Source organism: Oryctolagus cuniculus, chromosome 18 (assembly GCF_051225735.1).
Source record: "Oryctolagus cuniculus isolate XC-2025 breed Fujian yellow rabbit chromosome 18, ASM5122573v1, whole genome shotgun sequence".
Classification (NCBI taxonomy): Eukaryota; Metazoa; Chordata; class Mammalia; order Lagomorpha; family Leporidae; genus Oryctolagus; species Oryctolagus cuniculus.
The window spans coordinates 17,659,691-17,681,997 of NC_142884.1; the positions used below are offsets into that span (position 1 = coordinate 17,659,691).

General features: G+C 54.2%; 1 protein-coding gene across 6 annotated transcripts in view; it reads right to left on the minus strand.

Moving 5' to 3' along the window:
- Positions 1-22,307, minus strand: part of SIPA1L3 (signal induced proliferation associated 1 like 3) — a 242,469-nt gene that overhangs the window by 32,538 nt on the left and 187,624 nt on the right. For all 6 annotated transcript variants that reach the window (XM_008257242.5, XM_008257241.5, XM_089319237.1 and 3 more), the window contains exons 13-15: positions 14,815-14,942; positions 10,013-10,131; positions 7,561-7,988 (exon numbers count right to left, since the gene is read on the minus strand). In XM_008257242.5, the coding sequence (XP_008255464.3) occupies positions 7,561-7,988; positions 10,013-10,131; positions 14,815-14,942 (675 nt within the window). The remainder of the gene's footprint in view (positions 1-7,560; positions 7,989-10,012; positions 10,132-14,814; positions 14,943-22,307) is intronic.

Here is a 22,307-nt window from a genome sequence, read left to right on the forward strand (position 1 = left end):
GAGAACGCCGCTGACCCATACGCCTGGGCTGGGACTCTACAGGGCCCTGGCCACTTGGCCCTAAGGGATAGACTGACCGTGCTGCCCCTCTGATGTCTGACTCTGGGCCTGAGGGCTGGTCCCTGCACATGGCTGGAATTATTGCTCTCTGGCATGGGAGCCACAGAGTGGTTACACTGTCCCTTGTGCTAAGGAGCAGGAGCCACAGGTCTTCAGGGAGTGGAAGCAGAGGATGGATATGGGGTAAACACTTGGCCAACCACTGTCACCTCTACCGGCTGCTGCCCTGGGCTCCTCACCTCCTCCTCTGTCCTCCCAGCCTCGTCAACAGTGTGAACACACGAGCCAGATCAGGACCCCGTGGGTCCAGTCCACTCACGGTAAGAGCCAGAGCCCTCCCACAAGGTCCCATACCACCTGCCCCATCTCCTCTCTGCCCTCAGCTTCTCCACGTGTCCTCTCCCTCACTGTTCCAGCCATGTGGAAACTGTTCCTCAAACACACCAGAAATTTCTACCTCAGTTTCTACCTCAGGGCCTTTGCATGGCTCCCTCAATGCCGTGAGTACTAGGAGACGGCCTATGTCCCTCTCCCATGGCTGACTATCTCTCTGAGTAGGTTTTTGTCATGTGTGACACAGGCAGGCGGGCCCCAGTGGATACCAAGGCCCCCCAGATTACTTTTCAGGGCTGTGCCCCTGGACTGTAAGCCGGAGACTCCTGGCACAGCCCAGGAAAGCAAGGTCATGTGCTTCTTGCCTGCTTGGGAACGCTCAGCTGCGTCAGCTCTGCACGGGGTGGGGCGCCTCTGACTGCCCCTAAATGGCCCTGACAAATTGCTCTGGAAACCCGGAGAGCTCTGGAGCGCGCACTGCCTCAGGAGAGGGCAGGGGGCCAGGTGGCTGCCCGCCTGGGATCACTCAGCCCACTGCGGTGCCCGCAGCAGGCACTGGCGCCTGGAAGTGCGCCTGGCAGCTGGGCTCCCATGACGAACGTCTGGGGGGAGTGTCTGTGAAGTCACTGAAGTCATCGGTGGGCACAAGCTACTACAGGCTACAGCGCTTCCACGGCATGGACTGGAGCCCGGGGGGGGGGGGGGGCTCGGCACAGGCATGGCAGGGCCCATCCCTTTTCTGGCAGCCTGTGAATTCTGCCCTCCACCCTCCCTCTTTCCTCCACTTCTCCAGAGTGCTCTTTTGAAAGCTTAAGTCACAATATATGCTCCAAAGTCTCCCACGGCTCCCACATCTCTCAGAATCAAATTCCAGCACCTAATCACAGTCAACAGGCCTGCCAGAGCCAGGCTCCTGCCCTCCGGGCACAGCTGACCTCCTGTCACTCTCCCCTTCAGCCTCCAGGTCCACCCACTTGGGCCCCTGACCTCTCCCCGGGCACTGCACATGGGCTCACCCCACCAGTCCTGGCATCTGCGGCTTCCACTGCTGGGTCACGCCTTCCTTCCTACAAGCTGTCACCTCCTCCCAGGGGCCTTCTGGGAGCCTGCACCAGGACTGGTTCTCCCCCCCCCCCCCCAAGCTCTCACTGCCACCTGGCATGTGACGTGGTTGTCTGCTGGCCTTTACTTCCCAGGAGAATGTCACTTCCACAAGGGGGCCCTCAGCTTTCTCTTGGCTGTAGGGCAAAGTCTAGACCAGCCTGGCACACAGCGGATGATGTTGACAGTGAACGTGAGAACAGTGCCTTTCTCTGGCCCGTGCGCCCAGCCCTCCTCCTCTTACTGAATCTTAAGTGCTCCCTTCTGCAGCAGCTGTCTGGGCTCTCACACGGCTCATGGGCTCGGTCTGAGAACCAGGGTGTGTCCCCACCTCTGACACCCTGGCCATGCCGCCTGCTCAAACATCCATAGCTGCTGACTTCCAGGGTCCAGGTCCGTATCCTCCTCACTCAGATCTCGGCCGCAGCCCCTTCCCCGAGACTTGGCCCTGCCGCGGCCCCAGCATCATCTGTCCGCCCACCTTACCCAGCCTCTGAAACTGTCCTTCTGCTGTCCACTGCACTTCGGATCAAATCCAAACTCCATAATGGAGCCCACTCTGACCCTCCCCAACGTTCTTTTTTTATTAAAGACTTATTTATTTATTTGAAAGGCCACCGCGTTACACAGAGAAAGAAGGAGAGGCAGGCAGAGAGAGAGAGAGAGAGATCCTCCATCCAGTTGGCTGCAATGGCCGGAATTGTGCTGATCTGAAGCCAGGAGCCAGGAACTCCTTCCGGGTCTCCCACATGGGTGCAGGGGCCCAAAGACCTGGGCCATCCTCCACTGCTCTCCCAGGCTATAGCAGAGAGCTGGATCAGAAGTGGAGCAGCGGGACTTGAACCGGCGCCCATATGGGATGCTGGCACTGCAGGTGGCAGCTTCACCTGCTATGCCATAATGCCAGCCCCCTCCCCAATCTTCTGTCAGCTGCTCAATGTCTACTTTTGAGTCAAGGGGCCACTCTTCCCCACCTTAGGGCCTTTGCACATGCCAGTCTCTCTTGAGAGGTATATCTCTCCTGACTCCATCTTTCCCTCTTTTTTTTTTTTTTTAAGACAGGCAGAGTTAGACAGAGAGAGACAGAGAGAGAGAGAGTTATAGACAGTGAGAGAGACAGACAGAGAGAAAGGTCTTCCTTCCATTGGTTCACTCCCCTACTGGCCGCCATGGCCAGTGCTGCGCTGATCTGAAGCCAGGAGACGGGTGCTTCCTTCTGGTCTCCCATAAGGGTGCAGGACCCAAGCACTTGGGCCATCCTCCACTGCCCTCCTGGGCCACAGCAGAGAGCTGGACTGGAAGAGGAGCAACCGGGACAGAACCGGGGCTAGAACCTGGGGTGCCGGCACCGCAGGCGGAGGATTAGCCAAGTGAGCCACGGTGCCGGCCCTCCCCTTGTTTCTAAAATTGTAAAATAGCCTACAGACAGCCAAGTGTACAACACACACAAAAACACAATTTGATGGACAGTTACAATGCAAACACCCATATAATACCACCCCAGATCTAGAATATCTCATCAGGCCCCCTGAAACTGTTAGGTAGGAAGTCAGATATGAGCTTATGTGTGTGTGACAAAGGCCTAAAGACATCTCTGTCCAGCATCTGCATCTGCATCTCAAAGTCATCCCGAATAACGTTTCGGGGGCAGCCCAGTGTTCACATCCTGCCCTGCCCCCTCCTACCCGATAACCTGCCAGGTGGGGGTCCCCGCCCCTTCTGCCTGACAATCTTCCACAATCTCCCAGATGCAGCCCAGTATCTGCATTTCAAACACCCTGCTCAGGACCTGCTCCGGATCCTGGGTTAGGATGGCACCAGCTAGGCTTCCTCCTGATATCTTTAGGGGAAAACTCAGATAGGAGCTTCTTAATATTTACATCCATAAAATCTTTGTTTCAGGAGGAGATGTGTGAAGACAGAGACCCATCTCCTTAAAAACCCCTGGCCTCAACTGGACTGCGCGCTCAGCCCTCTGCCTCTCTGCTGAGCCGCCCACCTGGCCTGGCCAGGTGTACTCTCTCCACTCAACCATGTAACCCCGCTCTCCCCCAGTCCAAGCGACTGGGCGCTCTCTCTCTGGTTCTCTCTGGAGAGGTGCCCATCCGTTCTTACGGATGTCCCTTCCCTAATAAACTTTGCTACTTTGACTTTCCACTACTCTCTGTCTCACGCCTGAATTCTTTCTTGCGCAAAGACAAGAACCCTGCCATTCTCCGGTAACAAAACCTCTTTCCCCTTCCCCACTTCCTGCTCCCCATCCGTCCCCCTCTCCTCCTTGGCAGAAGTGACCCCTCTCAAGGACATCACCCCTACTGTCCAGGCTAGATTAGACACCCTCTCTGGCCCTGTACCAAACCCACTCAGATCTCACTGGGTCTCTCCTGCAGGCTGTCCCTTAGCGCAACATTCATGACTTTGGTCACCCACAGCCAGGGTCCTGTCCACTTGACTCTAGTGCCAGCAGAGGGTCTGGCCCACAACAGATGCTTGCTGCACGGATAAAAGCAAAGTTGCACGCTACGAAGTGCGTGGAGCTAGAGACAGGGACAGTTACTGAGTGAGTGCTGTGCCGGGCCTGTTTGGGGCTGAGTTGGGCAGCAGGCTGTCATTTTAGCTTGGCCTAAGGGGACGGCAGAGGACAGAAGGCTGCTGGGCTGCAGGGTCTGAGGGCAGCTGCAGGCTGGCCACAATGGGAAGGCTGTCCATGTAGCCCAGGTCTGGCCCCACGCAGACAGCTCAAGGACTGTCTGCGAATTTGTTTCTACTGAAATGGGAAATTGTGGAAAGCCTTGTGGAGTGAGGTGGGGTAGGACTGAAGGTGGAACCTGCTACAGTCCCTGTCTGGAACACGCTTCCTTCCATATTTCTCTGGCCAGCTCAGACTCCCCTCTAGGAAGCCCCTCCCACACTGGGTCAGGCCTCTCCTCTGGCTTCCCCAGTCCTGGTGCCTCCTCCAGATGCCTCTGCTGGTGCCTTCCTGATCACACCGCAGCCCGGTGACGGAGCTCCGCAAAGAGCAGGTTTGGGGCTGCCTCAGTCACTGCTGTGTGCCCAGAGCTGGGTCCAGGGGAGGCTGTCTTAGTTGGAGGGAGGGCTTTGGGACCATGAACTGAATGATGGGCAGACTTGAGGCTCATTCCTAAGCGCCGCTCTAAGGGCTCCTGTGATGCCCACGTCTTTATGAGAGGTTTATGCTTCAACTCCAGTTCCACAGATGACGACACTGTGGTCCAGAGAGGTCCAGTACTCGCCAGGCCTGGCAGAGGGCGGGCAGTATGGAGCCTACACTCTCAGCCCCTGTGAATACGGTTTCATTTATGTCCTTCACTGGCCCGGAGGCAGTATCTCTGCACTAGGGCTGGGTTGGAAACGCTTCTCCCTAACCTTCATTAAAGCAAACATATATCCATTTAAGAGAACACATCCTCCTCCCCCAACCATCCAAATCCCCTCAAGCACCCCATTTTGGGAAATGCTGTTCCACAGTAAAGCCTGGTTGCCTAGGAGAAAACTTCAGGAACCGGCTCTAATGAGCAGATAAGAATGATTTGCAATTAGCATCAATTGTCTATATGCAAATTAAAGCTCCCAACCGCAGAGCCCTCTTTTGTAGCGGGCTTCCCTCCTATTTCATTCCCTAGGCTCTGGGCTCAGCAAATCCTTCCCTCTGACACTGGGTAATTTCGCACCCACCCCCTGCCTCAGTCCTAGTCTACGCCTGGCCTTGCTGCCTTGAAATTGGGGAATTTAAAACCCCCGTCACTCAGGTTCACTACCATGGGCCCGTGCCCACCATAGGGACTACCACCAGCAAGGTCTGCAAGGCCCGGCCCCTCCCCTCCCCTCCAATGTAGCCTCTCTGGGCCCCACTGCACCTCAGTGGCAGGGGCAACTTTACATGTGACTCCCTCACAGGGGGCTGTGCTGAGGGCTCCCAGCACAGCAACCAGGACAGGACAGGACAGGACAGGATGGATCACCAAGAAAGATCTGGAGTGACCGAACGAAGGGGCTGTTCAAAGGCTTGAGCATTTCCTGCGGAGGGAGGGGGCTGAGACAGAGACCTCACTCCATGTCTCTCTTACTCTCCACCTTCAATACTTCCAGGGCTCAAGGAGCCCGGTGGCTAACCAAACTGTTGCTAGGTCATGAAATCCTTTAAGTGGGGACTGACCAGCGTTAAACCCCATCAGACAGCCTAGCCCTGCACAGTGCATGGCACACAGTAAGGCTGAGGCTTGCTTTGGAAACCGCTGCTTCATAGCTATTTCTGTGCTTGTGGATACAGACAAGATCCTTCCACTGAGCTGTGGCCAAAGACGGTGAGGCTGTGGCTGAGGCTCATCTCAAGTAGAGAGAGGCCATGGATTTGAGGACTGGCAAAGTCCTCAGGAAAGCCACAGTGCTGAGGTAGCCTTCAGCCCAACAGGAGTCCTGGATCCAGGCTGGCCCCTGTGCAGGCACAGGCAGGGAAGGGAAGTGGGGCTGACCCTAAGGGTCAGGGTCGGCATTAGGGACTGCAGCCCAGTAATCCTCGCCTGGGGCCACAGACCTCTGCCCTTGGGTCCTGGGACAAGGTAGAACTTTTCCACCTCTGCAGGTGCTGTTCACCGCTTTGTGCGATTCTCAGAGAGCAGGTAGACCAGACCCCAGGCTGCCAGTCAGCCAGTGCCTGTTCTTTTTCATTTATTCCGCTGTCTGCCTCTCTAGCAGCAGTTTTCAAAGTGTACTCCTACACTGGCAGCATTAATACCCACTGCGAAGTTTAAAAAATGCATTTTCTCAAGCCCTACCCTGACCAACTGAATCAGAAGCTCTGGGTAGGGCCCAGCAATGTGTTGTACAAGCTCTCCAAGGGGCTGTTTGGGGACCCTGCCCCATACCATTGAGGCAGGAAGGCCAAACCATGATCTAGACTTCCTTGCAGCTGGGATGGTCACAAGATAGCACCTGCTGGGGGTTCTGGGAAAATGTTCTCCATAGAAGTGGGAGCTGCACAGGGGCCAGTGTTGTGGCCCAGTGGGCTAAGCTGCTGCCTGTGAGGCAGGCATCCCATATGAGCGTCAGTTCCAATCCCAGCCGTTCTGCTTCTGATCCAGCTCCAGGGAAGGCAGAGAAAGATGGCCCAAGTACTTGAAAACCTGCATGGAACTGTGGACTCCTGGCTTTGGCCTGGTCCAGCTCCAGCTGTTGTAGCCACTTAGGGAGTGACCCAGCAAATGGAAGTTCTCTCTCTGCCTCTCTGTAACTCTGCCTTTCAAATAAAATAAACCAATCTTAGGCCGGCACCGTGGCTCACTAGGCTAATCCTCCACCTAGCGGCGCTGGCACACCAGGTTCTAGTCCTGGTCGGGGCGCCGGATTCTGTCCCGGTTGCCCCTCTTCCAGGTCAGGCCAGCTCTCTGCTGTGGCCAGGGAGTGCAGTGGAGGATGGCCCAAGTGCTTGGGCCCTGCACCCACACAGGAGACCAGGAGAAGCACCTGGCTCCTGGCTTTGGATCAGCGCGGTATACCGGCTTGCAGCGGCCATTGAGGGGTGAACCAACGGAAGGAAGACCGTGCACAGATGCCAAGACTATCTTTCTGTTCCCTGTTCCCCTCACCTGTGGGTGCACAGCCACCTGGAGACTGATGAGACACAGCCCAGTGAGGACGGTGGAGCAGGAAGACATGGAGCCAATCCTTGAGGCCCTCCCGGAGCCGCTGCCTCACCCCAGCTCTGCCCTCTCAGATTTCATGTCACTTTACAAGTGTTTGTTTAAGCCACTGTGGGTCAGGCTTCCTATCTCCAGCTAAAAGCACTCCTCACAGATATAATCTGTGACTTCCAGAAAGCTAAAACCCATTAGTATTAGCAAAAAGAGAAGACAAGAGCAACAACAGTCAAAGAGAACCAGAGAGAGATGAACAGAGACAGCCAGGGGTCTCTTCCTTCTGCCTGGGGTCCCTGAAGGCTGAAGGCTGGACAGCAAACAGTGCGGGAACATGCACGTCCGCGGGCACGCTTGGGCGTGGATGGTGGCCTGCACCCCCGAAGGAGCCGGACTAGTCGTAGTTCCTTACCTGGGCTGCCTTGGTGGGTCCCAGCTGCCCCCTGCCAGGCCGGTGGGGGCGCTGGAGCCTGAGGAGTACAGCTTCGGTCGGTAGCCCTTGCCCTGGCCAGCAACCGCAGGGGCAGGTGACACCTCCCGCCGTCTGTCCGTGTGCTGGGACCTTCCGGCGGCCTCGCGTCCCCCGCCACAAAGGCCCATACTTCCCGGGGGCTTGTGTGGCTTGGTGGCCCGAGGTGCCTTGGCCAGGGACATGCAGCTGGGGCTGGAGGTGTAGAGGGTGGTGTCAATGCCGCTGTCACTGGAGCCGCCCTTGGAGAGGGGGTCTTGCTCTGGTTCCAGGGGGTCCAGCGGGTCGAACCAGCGGTCGTCACTGTGGCTGCTGGACGCGTTGCTGGAGAGCGTATTGCTGCTGGAATGACTCGAGTACTGAGGTTCTCCCTGGAAGGCAAGGGAAGTGGGTGGCCTCAGCACCCCAGGCCTGGGGCAGGTCCTCCCTGGGGGTGGGGGGTGGGGGGGTGTCTTCCCTCCCTGGGACCAGAGGCTTCCAATCTTGGCTGCCCACATCCTGGCTGTGTTAAGGCTGGGCTCTTTGCTTCAGTTTCCACATCTGTAAAATGGAGGTGGGGTGGGCTGATAAAACCCTGCCTCGGGGGGTTGCTCCAGGGACAAACATCATGTAGACAACTGAGCTGGACCGTTCCTCCCCATCTGCTCTTCTCCAGCTCCAGAGCAGCTCCCCAGCCCTCGCAGTGCCCCTCCCAAGAGTTGTGGCCTCACTGTGGACCTGCGTTTGCTCTCACGCTGGCATCCAGCCCAAACAGCGAAGCCTGCTGCTTACATCTTCTAAACACCCCGAAGCTGCTGCCACTCCTTCCACCGCTCCACCCGGTCCTGCCCCCTTGTCTCCAGCTGGGCCTTTGCAGCAGCTTCCTCCCTGTCTCCCCTCAAACCCAGTTTGTTTCCTGCAGGGGCAGAAGGAGGGTGGGAAGCCCTGTGTTGGCTCACTTCCCTCACCTGCTCCCAACGCTCCCCTGGCTCCAGCTCAGAAGAGCAGGAGGCCTTGTCAAAGCCCACGAGACCTGGTGACCTGGCCCATGGTCTGGCCTGGACTTCATTTCCCTCTTCCCTCCTGATCATTCTGCTCCAGCCACACTGGCCTCTTCACTGCTCTTCTTTTAAAATTATTTTCTATTTGTGAGACAGAGAACTCTCATATGCTGGTTTACTCCCCAAATGCCCACAATGGCTGAGGCTGGGCAGGGCTGAAGCCGGGCATACAATCCAGGTCTCTCACGTGGGTGGCAGGAACTCAATTACTGACCTATCACTGCTGCCTCCCAGGGTGTGTGCTAGCAGGCCGCTGGACTCGGGGGTGGACACTCTGATGCGGGATGCCAGTGTCTTACGTGCTGGGCTGACAGCCTTCCCAGCTGTTCCCTGAGCATGCAGGCATGCTTCCAGCTCAGGGTGTTTGCACTGGCTGTTCCCTACGCCTGCTCTCCCCTCAGGTATTGTCATGGATCTCCCTTATTTTGTTCAAGGCTTCAGCTTAAAGGTTACCTCCTCCAAAAGCCTTCTCTGACCTTGGCATCCTAAAGCAGTAGAGCTCCCAGGACTATTTTTCCTGAGCTGTGCTTTGTTTTTTTTTTTTCACAGCAGAGATCAGCTCTTGGTGTTACATAACACATGTAACATACAGAACACATCTGCTGATCGCTGCCCACACTGGGATGTCAGCTTCCCGAGGACAAGGGCTCAACCTGTCGTCTTCGGAGTCCTAGTGCTCCACATGTCAGGAGCGCTCACCAAAGGCCTACTGAGTGAATGGATGCCAGGAGCTCTCCGAAATGATCTCCTCCTGCTGGACACACGAGACTACATCTCCCAGCCTCCTGTGCAGTCAGGTGTGGCCACATGATGGAGCCCTGGCTAACATGTAAGTGGAAGCGACTCCTGCCTCCCCCATGATCTCCTCTCTCTCCCACCTCCTACACTGGAAAGAGGCAGGGCCCCAGCACAGGGTTCAGAGGCCCTGTGGGACAGCAAAGCCACAAGACGTAGGGAGCCCGGATTCCTGCCTCACCATGTGCAATGCTGCATTACGTTATTATGAGAGGGAAATAAACTTCTATTACACGGGTCCCTGAGATTCAAGGGCTGTCTGTTACAGCAGTTAATCCACCATGACTGATGGAATAATGAGGAAACTGAGGCCTGAGAAGGTAAAGGCATTTGCTCAAGATGACCTGGCCGGTGAGGACTGGTGCCAGGATGTGAAGCTGGTTGGTCCTAGCCGCTCTACAAAGTGGAAGACGGCCAACGTGGAGTGCGCATTCTCGGGTGGTGTTCAGAGGCCACACCCAGGGCTGGCCGCCCAGCTCACAGCAGTCAGGTGCCCAGGTGAAGCTACCAGCCCCTGCAGGCCTTGCTCCTTGGGTGGGGCGGGGAGGGCCCAGACTCACTTTGGAATGTCTGTTAGGGGAATCTTTGCCTGCTGCATCCTGCCTGGAGGCGTGCTTGTTCCCGCTGCTTCCAACCATGGCTGAGAGCCGTGCCTGGGCTGGCACATGCCACAAAGGCTCTGTAGGAAAACAGGAGACACCAGCGGTTAGGGTGATGCAGCCTGGAGGCTGGGGAATCTGGCCCTAAATATGGCCGGACAGTCCCACCCCTCTGTCAGTCTGTCTGCTCACCCAGAGCATGATCCCATATACTTACGTCTTGGGACGTAACAGGGAACAGTTAATGAGTATTTCCTACATCCCAGGCAACAATCCTCCATTATCATGCCCAAACAAGAGGCAGCACACTTTCATACTTACTGGCCATCTGATTTTCTCCTTTGTAAACTGCCTATTCATTCCTTTATCTTATTGGTTAGCACATTCTTCACATATGCAAGGAAGTAATCCTCTGTTGTTTAAATGTACCTTTTTTTTTTTTTTTGACAGGCAGAGTTAGACAGTGAGAGAGAGAGACAGAGAGAGAAAGGTCTTCCTTCCGTGGTTCACCCCCCAAACGGCTGCTTCAGCTTGCGCGCTGTGCCGATGCAAGGCCAGGAGCCAGGTGCTTCCTCCTGGTCTCCCATGGGGTGCAGGAGCCCAAGGACCTGGGCCATCCTCCACTGCCTTCCCGGGCCACAGCAGAGAGCTGGACTGGAAGAGGAGCAACTGGGACAGAATCCAGCGCCCCAAAAGGGACTAGAACCCAGGGTACCAGTGCCGCAGGCGGAGGATTATCCTAGTGAGCTGCAGCGCCAGCCTAAATGTACTTAACTTTTTAAAAAAGATTTATTTCTTTATTTGAAAGGCAGAGAGGGAGAAGCAGAGAGGGAGGGAGAGGGGGAGGGAAGGAGGGAAAAAGAGAGAGAGAAAGAGAGAGAGAGAGAGTTATTTTCCACTGGTTCTCTCCCCAAATGGCTGCAATAGCTGGGGCTGGGCCAGGCCAAAGCCAGGAACCTGGAACTCCATCTGAGTCTCCCACATGGGTGGCAGGGGTCCAGGTACTTCAGCCATCTTCTTCTGTCTTCCCATGTGCATTAGCAGGGAGCTGGGTTGGAAGTGGAGCAGCCAGGACCTGAACTGGTGCTTATTACATGGGATGCTGACATTGCAGGCGGTGGTTTAACTTGCTATACCACAATGTCAGCCCCTATATATACACCCAACTTTTTAAAAGCAAAAATGGAACAATAAACATTGTCCTACAACTTTTCACCACGTGATATATTTACATTTGTTTTCACTTTATCTTTGCCACACGTCCCACATAACAGAACATGAAGTTATTCTGTTTTCAACAGCTGCATATAATCCCATCAAGTGAATGCAGACCAACTATTTACCAGTTTGTACCAGTAGGGACTCAGGTTATCTTCCATTTTACCTTATTACCATGTTTGCAGTGGCCTCTACATGTGGAATTGCTGCTTCAAAGATAAAGCAGGTTGAAAACTGGTGGCTGCTGTGGGTGTGAACTGGCCCGAGCTCCCAGGACAATGCATCTAAACTAAGCACCTGACCAATTCCTGTGAGGGCATTTAGTTAATATCATCAAAACTGCAAATGCACTAACAGAGGCTCTGAACCCAGGTGGCCTGGCCCCAGGCTCTTCATCAGAATGGTATGTGAAACAAGGATACTTACTGTTCTGCATGGGTTCTGTGTCAGGCACTGCTGTGAGTGCTTTGCATGCATTACCTCCTCGTGCTATGGTGATGAGAGTATTAGGACCATCTCCAGTGGACGGAGAACATCATGACTCACAGAGGCTAAGTGACTGGTCCAAGGTCACACCGTCAGAAAGGGTCAGCCAGGGAGTAGAGCACAGGTGCACCTGGCTCCAGAGCCCATGCTCTCGAGGCCTGCACCCGCCCCGGGCTTCCCCAACGGTGACAAAACTGGCAGTGACTGAGACGGAGTGCTTGATAGGCAGGCGTCCTTGTTCTAATGCTGGGCTGCCCTGTGCTGACTGCACCCCCCCCCCCAACTGCTCTGGAAGGATGGCACCTAGGACGTCCACTGAGGCTGGGAGAGATGAGGTCACTGTCAAGGTCACATGGCCAACTCAGGACTTCCTACCAGGCCTGTGGGAGCCTGAGCTCACAACCACAACAACGACACCCCTGCTGCCTCCAGTGTGGCCCCAGGGAGCCCTGGGGTACACTCTCCTGCTGGGGAAGATGGGGTCAGGCAGGATACTCTGGGACACTGCAGCGAGCAGCCGGGACTCAGTGACTGGTGTCACTGCCTGTGCGGCTTTCATTTGGGACCCAGGGTTACAGAAGGCCTGGACACTGACCCTTCCTACGCCTCCCCTATGTCTCGACAGTTTTCTGCTTTGGAGCATCCCAAACGTCCAACAGGCACCGGTCCCCAGGAGGTGGCCCGATCATGCCGGGAAGCCGCACTTCTACACAAAGCCAAGCGGATGGCAGTCACATCCACCCTTAAATGGCACCTGTGACAGCTCCCATCTCTGCCTTCATCTTGAACCTCTGGATAAAGGTCCATCCTGGACCATCGTGCATAAAGAAAATCGCGCATGTGGACTTAGCTGCCTCACAGCACCTCTCCTTGGCATCTACTGGGCACCTCCCACCTGGCATGACCAAAGCCAAACACCTTGTCTTCCCCGAAATCCACACCTTTCAGTCTCTTCTCCTCAGTTACCAGCTGCTCCGCTCAGGCCAAAACCATGCTACTGTCCCTGACTCCTCTCTCACGCCCATCTCCAGGCATCAGGAAATTCAGCCAACCCTGCCTTTAAAACACCAGACCCAGAATCGCTCTTCTCTCCCGTCCTGTGCCGTCACCCCTGGTCCTGCCCCCCTACTCTACCCTGCAGGAAGCTGTAGCCACCAAGGACCCTGTGAGCCCTGGAGTCGGCTCCCACCTGTCCTCTGCTCAGAACACTGAACCCCATGGCTCCCATTCCACTCAAAGGGCACAGGACCTCAACGTGGCCCCCAAAGCCCCACCTGCTCCATTCCCATCACTCCCCGGACGTCACCGCCCACCATTCTCTGGCCACACGGCCTCCCCACTGCTCCTCCAACGTAACAGCTGCACTGCTACCTCAGCCTCTTTCAGCAGCCCTCCCCTTTCTCTGCAATGCCTCCTCCCAGGCGATGTCTTTTTCTGAACTGGGTGGAGAAAAAAGAACAAAGATCCAGATCTGTCTGTCCCGGAGCAAAGAACACAGCCTTGCGCACAGCACCATGCGGGACCACGCATGCGTAGGAGAGGCGGGACCACGCATGCGGAGAAGACAGGCAGGACCACGCATCCGGAGAGGCGGGACCACGCATGCGGAGAAGAGGAGTAGACCGCATCTGCGGAGGACAGTGGCGTGGGGAGCGCCACTGTCCCTAGTTGGAGAGAACCGCGGGCCAGGGTGCCCAGGAGTTCTCCAGGCCACTGCTTCTGGGGCATGCAAGCTCATTCCTGCTCCACAGTGCCCTTGGTGTCACCCCTCTCAGCTGCTTCAAAATACTCAAGCAGCCCCTAGAAGACACTCCTCCTCTCTCTCCCCTCCACCACTTCATTTGCTTTCTTCCTCCTGAACCCAACCTACCCATGCACCTGTGGCACTCACACTTCCAAGGGGCTACAAGTTCGTTATGCAAAATGCTAAATTGCCCATCTCAGGCAGTCCACGCACATGGATAATTACAGAGGAGACAAAACACGAGAAGACCATCAATCCCATAAGCTATCAGAAAAACACAAATTAAGAACACAATGTGATACCACTCCACGCCCAGCAGTGTGGCTGGAACAGAAATGCCAGTCAGGACACGGAGCTACTCGAACTCGCGTATGTTGCACAATGCTTTGTCACTTCAGGAGACAGTCTGGTAGTTTCTTCTGAAGTTAAAACATATAACCCCGCAATCCTGCTCCTAGGAGCTGACTCTACAGAAGCAGGAGCACACGTTCATAAAAGGTGGGTTAGGAACGTTCCCACCAGCCCTACTCTAGCCCCAAACTAGAAACAACCCAGACGTCCATCAACGCTAGGAAGTAGCACTGTGGTTCATTCAGACAGTGGCAACCTGCTCCAAACTGCATTGCTACAGTCAGGGGCTGTCTCTCACAAACAGAATATTGTGCAAGACACACACATACACACACACACACATTATGCAGATAGTATGTTCAACAAACTATAAAATTCAAAAACAGGCAAAATGAAGTTAGCAGCAGGATGGGGGTGGTCCCTGGGGGCACTGACTGGGCAGCACACGGGGGCTCTGGGAGGCTGCCCCACTCTGTGTCTTGCCCTGGGTGTGTCCACATTGCCCCGTGTCATCAGGGCTGTATACTCAGAATTTGGGCTCTCTTGTCAACACACGCTCTGTGTCTGTAAAAGCTGAAGAACAATGCAGGAGGGTTTATATACTGGGAAGTCACAGAGCACAGTGGCCCTTACAGCACCACTTTTCACCCTTGTCAACTGTGTCCCACGCCATGCAGCCGGACCCACCATGGACTCGGTAGTGGCGGCAGCCACCCTCTGCGGACCCTGCAAGGGGAAGCTTCTTGCTCTTGGCTTCCCACTGCTCTCCTGGCTGACCTCTCATTTCTCAAACAGATCCTGCAGGTGTTTTTTTTTTTTTCTTTCTTTTTTTTTTTTTTTTTTTGTACTTGAATCGTGGGTGAAAGAAGAGAGGGAAGGGGCTGTCCCCCGTCACACTTTAAGGAAGAAGTCCTGGTTGGGTTAGGCAGGCAGGTGGGCACAGCTGGCCCAGGGGAGGCCCTACCTGGCTTCTGGCGCTCCATGGTGCTCTCCTGACTGGTCAGCCCACCTGAGGAGGAGTCGCCACTGGATGTCCCATCGTGGCCGAAGTGGGGATCAAAAGACAGCAGTGGGTGTGGGGCAGCCGCGTACCTGCAGGGAGCAAGAGGAGACAAGCACAGGGTGAAGGACCTCGTCTAAACCACCTGAGTCTGAAGCCGGCTTGCCAGGGCGTTTTAAACACAAGGGAGGCTCCGCCGTGGACTGGGAGAGAAAGCTGCTGGCACGCTGGATGAGTAAGCCTGGAAACGTGCTATTAGCTGAGGGTCAGGAATGAAAGTCTTGCCTGGGAAGCCGGCCAGGCAGTTGGGGGTGGCAGGGAGCAGAGTGAGGCAGGTTCCATGCCGAAGGAGGGAGCAGGGGCCACCTGGGCCGACTTCTCAACACGTAGGCTCCCCTCAGGGGTCCAAGCCTATCCTGTGACATGAGGGGAGCTGTTGTCAGCAGCTATCACCCCAGGCTTCTCTGGGACTCACCGTCTCTCTGGAGAAGGGCAGGGTAAGTGAGCATCTGTAGGAACAGGAGGCCCAGGGCTGGGTAGTTTGGGCTTTGAACCTCCCCACTGCCTTTTGCCCAGCCACAGCCAGGGGCAGTCACTCTCCAGCTGAGCCTCAGTTTCCCTACTTGTCAAGAAGTGACGTCATTACACGCTTCCTCACAGGACTGAAGGATGCCTCACTGTACCTAGCACTTAGCCTGGGGCTGACACACATGAGTTGTGACAACTGGCTGTCAGGCTAGAACTCTGGGCGTACCCTGGTCTTTTTGGAGGAAGGCACTACAGGGGAGAAGCTGTGGGCTCAGGCTTCAGAATAAGGTAGATCTGTGTTCAAACCCCAGTCCCATCCCTTGGGCAAGCGCTCAACGAGCTGCAGTTTTCCGATCTGAAAAACGAGGACACGTCTTCCACCCCACAATGTTGTGAAGCAGATGGAAATAAAGTTTTATCCCCAGGCTGGGACTCTGCCAGAGGCCGGCTCCGAACCCCACGGGCAAGGGCCAGGACTTGAGGGAGGCAGAGGCAGAGGATTCTCCCTGCCACGGAAGCAATCCCGCAGACGCCTCCACTCAGAGCCAGTCACGGTAGAAGCGGGTTCAAGGACAGGCAGGGGACTTAATATTGTCTAAGAAGATGCGAGGGATTGTGAGAGTTAAGATTCCCACACAAGGTGTTTCTGGCCCTCTGTCTCCAAGCACATGGCTCACCCACACCTCCTGGCCCCGTGAGACCATGTGACTTGATGAGTAGTGAGGGAAGTCGTTTGGAGATGGTGGCTGCGAGGGCAGCCTGGATCCTGCCAAGGATGGAATGCCAAGTAGGTGAGAAACACATCTTGGTCCATTTCAGTCATGGAGATTTGCCGGTGTTTGTGATCTTGCATAACCCGACTGAACCAGAAGGAGTCCCCTGGGGACTTCTCCTCCTCCCATGTGAGATGAGGAGAAAAGACAGCCTCCTCTCCTTTCATTCCAGATGCTGCTGCATTCACATGTAACCCTGCCACCAGCTGTGGCCTTCCTGCCACCTGGGTGAGCATGAAGCCACGGAGGAGGCAGGAGGGACTGGGCGCTTGATCACGATCCCCCTCCTTGCCTTTCTGTGACGTAACGAGTCCCACAGTGCCAGAGCAGGCGGTTTGGTTACTCCAGGCAGAAGCACCCCCGAGACATGGGCCCTGCACGCTGGGGGGCTCTGAAACTCCATGAACAGTGCTCACAGCTCTTTGGCTGCCCGCATCGCCACATCCACCGTGGGAATACGCGGCAGGGAGGAGAGGGGATACACTGGGCCCCTCAGCATCCCACAGAGGCTAACTGGCTTCTCCAGGGTCACTTGCCCACTCAAGCTCTAACCCCAGGCTGCCCCTGTCCAGGACAGCACAGGGGTACTTCAGAGGGAGACTGGACAGCGTGGAAACTCAACCCTATCACCTGCTGAGAAAATACTTTGACCTCTAACACCTCCGGGAAAGCAGTACAGAGCCAAACATAAGCAACACAGAAAATTCTTCCTTTTCTTCATGTCCAAGGGCCCCGTTTCTGGTAATTTAAGGGATTTTACAAAGGCCACTGGGATCACAATCTCCACCTTACCGGCTGACATCACCCCGGGCTGGCTGCCTGCTACGACAGGGCTGAGCCCCAGCTGCCGATCCCAGCGCTGACGTGTCTGCGTGGCTTTCCCGGAAGTCTGTGCCCAATGCTGAGTACTAACGGAAAACGGCAGCAGGGGCTGGGATGAGCCAGGGGAAGGTGGAAGGATGGGCGGCAGACACGGCAGGCTGCTTCTCCAGTGTGCGTTCCCCCTTTCCCTTGGGGAGCTGAATCCCAGCTGTACTGGGGGCGGCCATGTGGTCACTGCACAGACTACACTTTCTAGGATCCCTTGCGGTTCCAGCGGATAGCAAAGTGAAGGTGCCTGCGTGGGCCTGCCTGCCAGGATACCTCCTTGGAAGTGTGCTGGGGGGTGCCCTCGCCCCATCGTCTCCTCAAGCTGCAGCCTGAGCAGCCACTGTGGACCGGGAGGCAAAAGGTCAAGGACAGTGAAGCATCAAGAGAGGGCCCAGGTCCCTGCCAGCGCAGAAGAAAGAAACTACCCTGTCTGAATCACTATTCTCCTTGTTATGCAGCTAAACCTACCTGTAATGGACAGGTCACCTTTAGCTGGACATAGTTTGCTATGTTCCCTCTCTCAGCTGCTGTCCCCAATCAAGACAGACAGTCCTTTATCCAATCATGTCATTCTCTAATCTAGGTTGACCACTTACTAGGACACGGAATATGTCCCATTTGAGGCCATTTCTAACACTGCTGAATTCTAGTCAAGCTAATTGGAAATCAGGGCATCTCACCATACAGCCTCCAAACATCCCTGGAAGAAGAGATCAAATGGCTGTCTTCCATCGTATCTGAGCAATTGTAAAGTAATTACTGTTATCTTTTCTTGGACGAGGAAGTCACAAAGCTAAAGGGCTTGTGGTTCTGATGAAGAGCTAACTAGCTGCAGCCCTAGGCATCTGTCGGCAGTGTGACACGGGAGGCCGAAAGGAAGGGGGTCCCTTAATGTCAGCAAGGTCAAGTTACTGGGATGCTTGCTTGAGCTCCCCCCTGGGCCACAGAGGAAAGCAGCAAGACAGATGTGAGTATAGGCAGAAGCCTCATTTGGGTGGAGGGCTCCACTTGGCTCTGCCAACCTCCTACAGTCAGCGTGCAGCCGTGGCTGTGAGGAGCAGGACGACGGGGTGAGAGGGTGGACAGGTCATGCGGCAGATGTTGGATGCACCCCTCGATCATCTACCTTCACCATGCCGGTGGGGCCCAGAATCTACTTCCATTGTCACCCCTCCATCACATTCCTTGGGGAAAATCCTGACAGTTTAAGCTACTCAATGTGACCTTGCCAGGGGCTGGTTTAGGAGTGGACAAGTGAGCCAGTTCCTTCACTCTTAAAAAGAAGCTTTTCCTATGTGTTCTGTGGGTCACTGGTTTTACCTGGGGCCACAGTAGCTATTCTGGGGTCCCAAGTAGAACCAGGCCCCTGAGGACACCCTGAGTTGCAGAAGTGACCAGCTCTCGGGCCATCCTACTTCTTGGCTTCCTATTATGGGAGATGGGAAATCCCCTAATACCTCAAGCCTTCTTGCCTTAGGTTTTCTGTCCCTTGCTGTCCAATGCTCCCACCTGATGTACCACTATTTATGGAGCTGGCAGGGAAAAGCAGGAGAAGCAGAATCTAAGCCAGCCAGGGAGCCTGATGAGCAAACGTCTGGGGCCCAGTCCAGCCTGGCAGGCTGGCTGAGCCTCGCACACATTTTTGTCCTAACGCTCTGTACTGAGCTTGCTGGGTCCCACGTCTTGCACAAGAAGGTGGCAAACTCCTGAGGACAGAGAGTACATTTGCAGCACAGGCACAGTTCAAAGTGCTTGATACAGACTTCCTCCTTGAATATTCACAGCACTGCTCAGACACAGCCACGTGAGTGAATGGAGGTGCAGGGGGTGAAGTCACTTGCCCACACTGACATGGCTGATGCAGGACTGGGCTTGGCTTTAAACTCGTCATGACGAGTTCTCAGTACATTTAAGATGGGCTGTGACACAGGCTCCATCTACGAGGAGCTCTAGCCTCTTAAGAGCTTGATGAATTTGGCAAGTAGCAGGTCTGTGGAGGAGACAGCTATAGACAGAGGAGTCCCCAAGGGACAAATATCCCTGCTGGACTGGAATGTCTGGCTTGGGTCACATGGGTTCCCGCATGTCGGGACAACTACACAGCAGGTAAAGGGGAAAGGGGCTGAGGTCAACAGCAGCTCAACCTGCTCCCAGGCCTCTTATTACAGGCTGGCGGCCACTCAGAGGGTCAGTTCTACTGGAGCACGAGGTGTGCCAGAATGTTCGGCAATGCTTAGATCCAAGCTGCTGATGGAGGTAGAAAGTGCTAGACACACAGGGCAGAGTTAGGAACCACTGGAGCACTAGGAAGAGAGGGTGGGCTGAGGAGAGCTAGAGTCCTGGGAAAAAGGAATCCCAGCGAGCCGAAACACAGATCACAGCCATCGGAGCAGGCTGTGAGCAGGGGCTCCCTGGGGCTCCTAGGGGTTCCCAGGGGCCACGATCAGCCCCTTGCACCACAGGCCTGTGTTCCCATTCTAACTCCGTGCTTCCTCCTGACTCTGTGCTTCCAGGCAGTGACCTTAGCCCAGTCAAAAGGGGGATGATTCAGCTACCCATCTCATGCAGTTGTTGGGACGATGCACTGAGATCATGCATGTAGTCTGAGGGGACAGACTGGAGACAAAACAGATCCAAACAAGTATGCCCGATTAGTCCCCCTCCCGCAATTAAGTTTTTGTCTTAAGAAGCAAAAGTAATGAAATGGGGGCAGGACAGTCTTGTCAAACTGTGCGGGAAGAAATCAGACATCCATGAGCCAAAAAAATGAACCTCAACTGAAGTCTCTTACCTCATACAAATATTAACTCAGGGACTGGCATGGTGAGTGATGACAGCATCTCATATGAGTGCCAGTTTGAGACCTGGTTCCTTCACTTCTGATCCAGTTCCTTGCTGATACACTTGGGAAAGCAGCAGAAGATGGCCCAGGTGCTTGGGCCTTTGTCACCTATGTGGCAGACCCAGATGGAGTTCTAGGTTCCTGGCTTTGGCCTGGCCTAGTCCCAGCCAGTGCAGCCATCTGGGGAGTGAATCAGCAGTGGAATAGCAATCTCCCACTCTTAAAAGATTTATTTATTTATTTGAGAGGCAGAGTTACAGACAGAGGGAGACAGAAAGAGAAAGGAATTCCATCTGCTGGTTCACACCCCAAATAGCCACAATGACCAGAGCTGGGCCGATCTGAAGCCAGGAGCCAGGAACTTCATTCACGCCTTTCACATGGGTGCAGAGGCCCAAGCACTTAGGCCGTCTTCCACTGCTTTTCCAGGTCATTACCAGGGAGCTGGATCAGAAGCGGAGTAGCCAGAACTCAAACTGGCACCCATATGGGATGCTGGTGCCGCAGCAGAGGTTTAACCTAGTATTCCACAGTGCCGGCCCTTAATAAATAAATCTTAAAAAAAAGTTAACTTAGGGGCCAGAGTCATGGCTCAGCAGTTAAGCCGCAGCTTGTAATGCTGGCATCCCATATCAGATCACTGGTTTGTCTCAGATGCTCTGCTTCTGATCCAGCTCCCTGTTAAAGTTCCAAGGAAAGCAGTGGAAAATGGTCCCTGCCACCCACAAGGGAGACCTGGATGGATCTCCTTCTTCCTGTTAATCTTTCAAATAAATAAATAAATAAATCTTAGAAATATTAACTGAAAAAAATTTCAAATAGATCATTGCCTTAAATGTAAATCAGCAAAACTTCTATTAATAAATGTGAGAAAACAGGAACCAGGATGAGTGTTTAAACAACACCAATAACACAGCTCTTCAAAAAGAAAAAAAAAAAAGATTAATTTGGACTTCAGCAAAACTAAAAACTTTTGTTCTATGAAAGATGAGTAGACAAACTACTGACCAGGAGAAAACAGCTACAAATCACATATCTGACAAGGGACTGTATCCAGAACATACAAAGAACCTGCCAACACTGAAAAGGATTTAATTCAATTAAAAATGGGCAAAAAACAAGCAGTGACATTTCACTGGGGAAAACATAGCACTGGCAAATAAGCACGTGAAAAGACACTCAATACCATCACCCATCAGAGAAATGCAAATCATTAACCACAATGTGATATCGCTATCAGAACGGATAAAATAAAAATCAGTGACAACACAAATGGTGGATGTGGAGGATGTGGAGAAACCGGAACCGTTCATACACTACTGGTGCAAAACAGACTACCACGTGGTGAACAACTGTATTCTTGGGCATTTATCCCAGAGAAACAAAAACCGGTTTGCGTGCAGAAACCTGGAGGCCTGAATGTTCATGCTCAGGAGATGAACACACGTGATGTCCCAAACCCAGGAACTACTCAGAAGTCTTCCACCGGATGGGAGGCTGAACAGTAGCACATCCATACCATGGATACCATTCTGCAGTAATAAGGGATCAACTACTAACACACACAACGACTTCAGCTACCCTCAAGGATATCATGCTGAGTGAAACAGAAATCCCAAAGCATACAAACTGTGTGATTCCTTTCATGTGATGGTCAGGAAGTAGCGAAAATTAAAGACGTGCTCATGGTTGCTGGGGTTTGGAATGGGGGGGAGGGATGGGTGTGGCTAGAAAGGGGTGGCACGAGGGGCTGGTGATGATGGTTACGTAAGACAACACCTGCGAAGAAAACGCGCACACACACACACACACACACAGGTGTGTACAGAACTGGTGACTTCTGAGTAAGTTCCATGGCTTGTACCAATGTCAATGTCTTGTTTTGTTACTGTATCAGAATCATGCAGGATGCTAATAACGGGACATGTGATAGATGAAGGGTGCTCAGGAACTGTCTATACACCACTTTGCAATTTGCTTTGAATCTGTGATTGTTTTAACATAAAGACTTAAAAAATTATAAAAGAGAAAAAGCAAAGTGCTTCCAAGAGCGATGAGAAGTCACCTCACCACCTGTGAGGGACTAACGGCTCTGTGCCAGCTCCATTCCTAGGTCTGCCCCACACTCCACACCCAGCGCATTCCTCTCTGCTCTTCCTTCTCCGTTTCACAGCATCCTGCTTACTCACGCCTGTGGCCTGTGCTCTGTCTGGAACGACCCTCTCCCTTCTCTGCAGAAAACTCCTCCTACCTAATCTCTCCAAGCGCTGTTCAAACGCCACCTCTGCTGGGCAGCCAACCTAGACCTCCAGGGCTGGGCTGTGTTTCCTCACCCACAAGCACATGGATTCTAAGGACCTCTCTCCGCTACAGTCAGCAAGTGTTTTCTCTGCAGAGCCCCTGCTTACAACGTATCTCAAGTACTCTTCTGGGCACCTGGCCCC